A 7,548-nucleotide genomic window follows, 5' to 3' on the forward strand; every position below is an offset into this window, starting at 1 on the left:
GTGAAGCACAAGAGATGCTTTCAGCAGAGGAAAAAAAAAATGCTAGAGGAAGGACCCTGACTGCTGAAATATATTAAAAGAACACAAAAATTTAATTAAAAAATCATTCTGTGGCAAGCTTAAAGGTCTTTTCCAACCTAAATGACTCTGCTATGATTCTAAGCTTGTAGGGTCACTATCTTACAAACGCATCTCAGAAGCTCACGTTGCCCCATATCACGCCACAGCATATGCCAAAAGGTGGCCCACTGGTCCTCCCAAAAGGATGCTCCGCACGTGGTGTAACCTTCCGGGCCATGGCAGAACTTAGGGCCAACTCCTGTTACCAGAAGCTGGCAGCTCAGCTGGTCTCACAGGAACCATATGCTGTCAGAGTGGCCAGAGACCTGGGTGGGTGCCGAAAACGACTGAGCAGTCCCTGCACCTCTGCCGGGCCTGGAGAGGACACGAACACAGGATTGAAGGAGTCCATTAAGGTGGGCCTTGAATGTTGCTCAGGCAAAGGCGTAGATCAGGGGGTTCAGGCAGCAGTGGATGAAGGAGATGGCTTCTGTCAGCTGCAGGGCCAGGGCTATGTGGTAGCTCGCCTTGCAGTTATTGATGATGTGCAGGCTCTGCAGGGAGTCTAGGAGCAGCGCAATGTTGAAGGGAGTCCAGAAGGGGAAGAAAACAATGACGATGATGAAAATCATCTTGATTGCCTTGATCTTGCTCAGATTTTTGCATTTTTGCAGGTTTTGCAGTATCTGGACATAGCAGCAAATGAGGATGCTAAGGGGAATCAGGAGGCCTAAGATATTCACTGCAAACTGAGAAGCAACCTTCCGGGTATTGTCGCCTTGAGGGTATGTGGAGACACACTGCACAGACTGCTCAATTTTGAGCTGCTGGTTGAACATAATGTTGGGCACAGAAGCCAAACCAGCCACCAGCTACAGGATTAAACTGATAATTATGCCACAAGAGGCTGTCCGTATCCTCATGGCATAGACAGCATGGACAATTGCTATATACCTGTCTATGCTCATGAGGGTTATAAAGAAAATACTACTATAAAAACCTATGTAATAAATGCCAGCCATTATCTTGCACATTGCGTTACCGAAAATCCACTGGTCTGAAATGTAGTGAGCTTGGAAAGGGAGAGGCACCACAAAGAGGAGATCGGAGGCTGCGAGGTTCAACAGACAGATGTCAGTCATCGTCGTCAGCCTTTTCCTGGTCAGGAGAATCCAAAGAACCAAGGAGTTTCCCAGAAGGGAGAAGACAAACACAAGGCAGTAAAAGGATTGGCAGAAAGAGAGATCTGAACGTGCGAAAGCTGTTTCCTTCATCACATGGAGCAGTGTTCTCATCATACCCATGATCATATTCTGTTGTGCCAAGGAACTGGCTCGTGAAATTCATCTCAGATGCTGTGGGCAGACAAAAAAAAAAAGTGAGAAAATGGGCTGAAACATCAGAGGAAGCACTGTATGCATTAGAGAAAGCTGGAGCTAGTGGGAAGATGGAGAGGACTTTAAAAACACTCAGAAGTGCTGAACACCAGCAGAAAGAGGTGTAGAGAACCTGCCAGAAGGCAGGAGGAGCAGCACGAGAGAGCTGGGCTCAGGCTGGTAAAGCCAAGTTGTGGAAGGGGCATGTTTGCGGCATACAGACAACCGTGTTCCCAGTCACACACCGTGTTCCCTGTCTTTTTAGGAGTCCTTGCCTGTTTCAGTTATTGCTGCAACATCTGGGTCTACCCATATCAGCTGTTAACATGCTGTCTTGGTAGGACAATGGCATCTTAATCAAAGCTGTTTAGTCAGACCATTGCCAGTGTCAAAGTACAAATACTTCACATGGTAGAATGGTTCATTTCCTTTTCTTAACAGGGATAATGTATTTGTTACACCTGCATAGAAAGATGCGGCAGAGTTTTTGTGACCAGGTAAGATTTTGAGTAATCAGGGGTTTTGTCATCAAAAAAGTGTATTTAGGTTTACTGAAATATCCTTGAAAGAGCTGAGTTGTTTTCAAGGGGATTCCCCCTGTGCAAGATAGAAAGAAAAAGAAAAAATGTCACATTGCCGTTTTAATTTTTTAAAGTGTCATTTTCAAATATAGCATTTTTTCATAAATAACCTATTCTAACCAGTCTTCCTCAAAACCAGGCAGACCTCAAAGCTTCAGAAAGTTTCTGGTAGAACTGAGAAGTGTCTGTTCTGCTGGTAGCAGACAGAAATTTTTATTTCTCTCTTCAGTTTGGTCAGCAAAAAATACTGACACCCTTTGCCAAAGTGGAGTTGCATTACTGGAAAAAAAGTGCATGTGTATGCAGACATGTACAAATGTGTGTTCAAAAAACCTATCTGCCATTGCTTTGGCTCTCTCTCCTGCAGCAGACGCTCAGTGCAGAAAAACAGGCTGCGAGCCTGAGAGTACTCCCAAAACTGTTGCTGAGTTCTTAGAGAAGAAGCAGCTGGAGGTGCTTGGTGAGGTCTAAATCAGCTTGCTCTGCTTTTTGCTGCTGGCACCAAAGCCACATGGATTACTTCTTTGACAGCTGTGGCCTTGCACAATCACTTAGTTTTGCCTGAGCAGAAATCAGTGCATTGCACAACACCCAGCACCGTAACTCATTCATAACAGTGTCAGCAGTGAGTAGGATTTTCTCACTCATGTTTTGCGACAATGTAGCTGTGGGACAGAAGGAAGTAAGCAAATACATCTCCTGCGTGTGGAGTCTTTGAGAACAAGACTCTTCTCCATCTGTCCCTTATCTGATACTTTATTCTCCTCACCCTAAAGCACTTCAGGTTTTTAAGCCTTTGCTGTCTCACACCTTCAGTACACTGATGCACGAGCACCTCTCAGATTAGTGTCTGCCTCCGCTTTGCCTAAGGGTGGAGAACAGAGAAAGGTGCAAGCGAGAATGGGTTAGAGTAGAGAAATCACAGAAAACAGAGCTGGATGAGACACTGGGAGATCGCATCGTCCATCCCCTTTCTTGAAGGCAGGGGCAGTGTCCCACTGTGATTCTTGCCACATGATCATTCAGTCTGCTCCTGTAGCCCCTGCTCTTGCCCCAGCTTCTCCTTACAAACCATCCCACTGCTTCTGCAGACTCACTGCTAACAATTTTTTCTTAATAACTAACCTAAAATTCTCCTGGTGTGATCCGAGTCAATTATTAATTTTCTCTGTGGAGGAACAATTGTTATTTTCTTTGATCTGCTTTAAAATATTCTAAGATCAATCTTGATAGTTCATATTCCATCATCTTTTTCCTTTTAGGCCTCATTTTCTAAATTGTTAATCGTAGCCAGTGTTTTCCTTAATGTCTTTTGCATTGCAACACCCAAAATGTGACAGACCACCAGCCATGGCCTTAGCCTTGGCAAAGCAGACTGCAGGAGTCCTGCCGGGGGTAGCTGTCTTCTTTTGCAATCATGTAGTGCTGATGATTCATATTTCTCTCATGCACCCAAATCCTTTTCTCTAGAAGTGCTGCCTTCCCCATCCTGTGGTCTTGGCTGTTCTTGCCCATGTGCAGAAGTGGGTGTTTGTCCATAACGAGCCCATCACTCCTGGGATTTTTCGTCTGTTAAGGTCAGGTTGAGTGGTTCGTCCTGTCCCCCAGTACATTTACACCCCTTCCTGAGGGGGTGGCAAGTGTAAAAATAATAAAAACATGCACCAGCCTTTTGTCCAGAGCAGCGATGTGCATGCTGGCCTGCCTTCCAGCCTCTGGACTATCTTTGTGGCCTTTCGCTCGACCCTCTCCAACCTGTTCACAGCTTTTGCTTTTGAAAACCTGAAAGAATGCTTTTCAACATATGAAACCATGTTCTTTAAACAAGGAATCCTGTGTGGTTTAAGACTGGGGTGGTGACTCCACGTCCCTGGATTCAAACCTGCACCCTGCTGCTGACAGCACGTCCCCTTGGAGGGGTTGCATGCCTCCCCCAGGGTCGGCTGGTCTTGACGCAGGAGCGTCATACAGCGAAATCTGGGCAACGGGGTCCCATCCCGCTGGCACTTCCCACCTAGACCATAGCGGCTGCTATCTCAAAACACATTGGCAAAGCATTGTCCTGTCTTTTGTGTCTACTCTTAGGCCCCCACCTTTGCTGAGGGTGTGAAAAGAGGCTTTGCTGGGGTGACACACACCTTCCATGCTGCTGGGGTTTGAAAAGTGTGAGGAGAGCTCACCAAAGCTGCTAAGTCTGTGTCTGAGCTGCAGGTAAACAGGAAGCTGCTGAACAGCTTTATTATTTTTCTTGGGGTTTTAGGTTCTTTTGGTCTGGTTCTTGTAGCTGTTCATCTTCACTGACTTTGTCTCAGGAAACGCATTTTTTTGCCACCTCTCACAGGAAATGTGCAAGATACGGTAAGTGTTAAAAACCTCAGAGTTAGCTCAACTCACTGTAAGAGAGGTGGTGAGTCAAAGGGCTGGCGACAGGGACATGGCAATCGCACTGGCATGAGCTAAAAGCCCATGGGTCAAGCTTACAATGGGGAAAGTAGGGCTAAGAGGATTTGACCGTGCAGAATACAAACATATGCTTTTGTGCTGTGATTAGATGTTGCAACTCGGAGGCTTTTCGCTCATCTCAGAAAGAGCTTTCAAACCTTTCTAGGCAGGAGAGCCAGAGGCATAGCTCTCTGTCCAGAGCTGCTGCACCAAGGCTCTTGGGAACTCATTTTGAACATCCAAGACCCACTGAGGAGCCTGCTGCCCACATCAGGCACGTCCACCACTGCTTCAGCCACGGCTAAAGTGACCTTGTGTTGACAGGTGGGACTCTGCTTCGTGCATCAACCCTTCTCACCCCTTCTTAGCATCAGTAACAAGGAGGATCCCTTAGGCTAGCCAGGGTGAAAGAGAGCTTGCACTCCCACGGTTTGCACTGTTCTTCCTCTGCTGTGGGCTGGGGCTGGGATATGCACAGCTCAGCGAAGGTAAGAGATACAGCCCGATAATGCTCAGAAAAATACCAGGTTCAGCAAGGAGCTGAGTTGAAGAGGAAGAGTATCTTTCCAGTATGTAGATGCATAGGGCAGGTTTCCTTCTCATTACCAAACTGCAGTTTCATGTTTTTCTGGTGTACTGAAAACACAAGATGGACTTTTGTGGGTTTCAAATGAGTGGGACAACACAGATGAACTTTTGCCACTGCGTAGGGAAAAATCTTTATTTCCTCTTACAATACTCAGAATTTTTTTTTGCTGACTCTTTTCTGATACACTTTGATAATTCCAAGTACCATTAAGATTTTGTACTTTCCCTCTTATAAGTCTGTAATAGAAGAGCAAAAAAACTCAAAAGTTTCATTAACCTTTTGAAACCACTAGGTGTGAATGTGTCTTTCTGACCAGGACCACCTGCAAGACCAGCTTTTACAGACACGATTAAGAGTAATGTGTCTGCATTTCTCGGACAGAGCCAAGGACACTTGAGAAATCCTAACGTTGAGAGTTGAGCCATGGTGCTTTAGGCAATCTTTGAAGAAAAAGCAAGCTCTTGAATTAGTCTCACATGTTATTGAATACTACCCAATAACAAAAGGAACTGGTTTGAGTATGCTTCTTTTACCCAAAATGCTGCTCTGCTTCCGTCATCTTTATTCTGTCAAATATATGCAAAGCCAATGATTCCGAACTCTGAAAACCCTTCCTGGTGTGAGCTTTCCCGAGGGAGGAGCGCAGAGCACAGACAGGGGCGGCCAGCACTGGGAAACCCTCATGCCTTACATTGCCAAGGATAATTGTCACAAGCTGGGAAAAACAAAGTTCGTCTTTGTGATTACTTGGGACTTTTAACAGTAAAATGCATCTGAAGATGGAACAGAACAACCCTCATATATTCTTACTATATATCATTTCAGTTCTGGAAAATGAAAAACAAAGTTAGACCAGAAATTCTCCATGGTAATACAGTAAAGTAGATGCACAGTCTAAGGCAGCAAAGTGAAACCACATTAAAAAAAAAAAAAAGCTGCGTGATGTTCTGGGGTTTTCTGTGCCTTTTGAAATGTCAATAGATATTCTGATAAGACATCAAACAGCAGCTAGCCACATCTACCACAGAAAGTTAACATTTCATGTACTTTCCAACCAGGTACGGAATTCAACAATACAAGTGTGTTCCCAACATGATTTCATTTATGCTCTCAACAGCATTTCATACCAGCATTTTATAAGCCCGACATCCAGACTTGCTTTTAATACAAAGTTAGTATTTAGTACATCTTAGGTCTAGGATCCTAAACTATGGTCTGAGGGTGCTGATGACCATCTAGAAGCTAGGGATGGGATTACCGGAGGTGAAAAGTGTGGCAGAGCTGACAGATGTGCCAGGTTACTGTCAACTAGAGACATGGGTTCAAAAATACATGGATCAGCTGCAGGGAAGGAGCAACCACCATTTGACAGAGCTGCTTCCAAGACAGTGCAAACATATCTATGGGAGGAGGAGGCGTGCAGCAGCAATTAAGTTTCCCGGAGTCCAGAAAACAGGTGAGCATGAGAAGGAAAATGACAGGCTATCCTAAAGATAAACTGCTGCCACCGGTCAGTCCCCTTGTAGTCAGGAGCCAGAGTTTGGGCACATTTTCCCTAATGCTGGGTAGGTAAAACCAGTCTGCAAGCCACAAGCACTACTTACCTTCCAGCTCGACTCTGCTTCAGCCTCCTCCTTGGCTGGCGGTGTGGTCTTTGCCAGGAGCCCAGCAGGGAGCAGCTTTCAGTGCCGTGGCACGGGGCAACAGCTGCTGGCTCTGGGGTCTGCAGGGACCACAGATGGCTGGAGCTGGAGGCTGGCATGGGGACAGTACTGCTTGCTTTTAGGCATCAAAGCTCCCCGCCCCCCTGCCAGTAGTCAGTTATTGTCCAGTTTTCTGGAAAGAGGATTTCCGTATGTTTCTATACATGAGGGCTGCTGTCCCCCTGCCTGTTGTGGATGTCAGCCAGCTTCTCTGCCCCTAATCCCAGCCCGAGCTGGGACCCCATGGGGCAGCTCCTCTGCATAGGGAAGGGGTAGGTGGGATCACCTTCCAGCTTTGAAGAATGGAAATCTATTTATTAATCCTATGTCCTGTGTGCATCCTTTGTGTCATCTATAGATAATCAGCCTGAATTCCCTTCTGTGTTATCATCCACAAATGTATTTAAAATCTATTTTAAGAAAGGAACAATTTGAAAAGGGACGATGAGCAGGGAGACAGCTTTCTAGATTATTTGGCCTTTACAGAAGCCTAGAGACTCGTGCGGACAGCTCCCGATTGCATTACTACCTTCAGCTTTTTGCATTTGGTTTTCTGCCCTTTAATTTGGGGACAGAGTTGTTGGCTGCACTTCCCAGCTCACAAATTTGGTTTTCTTTGAGAGGCACAGCAGTGGTAGTTTAATATGGTTTGAGCATAATATCACTAAAGAACATACTTCTGCCAGGTGAATTGATCAGGATGGATGGCCTGAGTGACAGGAGCCACGTTGGAGTTTATGCAGTGCAACCTAGGAGCTGGAGATTGGTTTTGGGGAAGAGCGGGCCACCCTTGCTGT

General features: G+C 45.8%; 1 protein-coding gene across 1 annotated transcript; it reads right to left on the reverse strand.

The window, feature by feature from the left end:
- Window positions 1-494: 494 nt before the first annotated feature.
- CCR8 (chemokine (C-C motif) receptor 8) lies at window positions 495-1,407 on the reverse strand. The gene is given in 2 exon segments (XM_009868926.1): window positions 495-1,283; window positions 1,285-1,407. Coding segments are annotated over 2 exon segments (912 nt in total).
- Between the last annotated feature and the right edge of the window lie 6,141 nt (window positions 1,408-7,548).

The sequence above is a fragment of the Apaloderma vittatum genome, unplaced genomic scaffold, assembly GCF_000703405.1.
Source record: "Apaloderma vittatum isolate BGI_N311 unplaced genomic scaffold, ASM70340v1 scaffold30624, whole genome shotgun sequence".
NCBI classification, from domain to species: Eukaryota; Metazoa; Chordata; class Aves; order Trogoniformes; family Trogonidae; genus Apaloderma; species Apaloderma vittatum.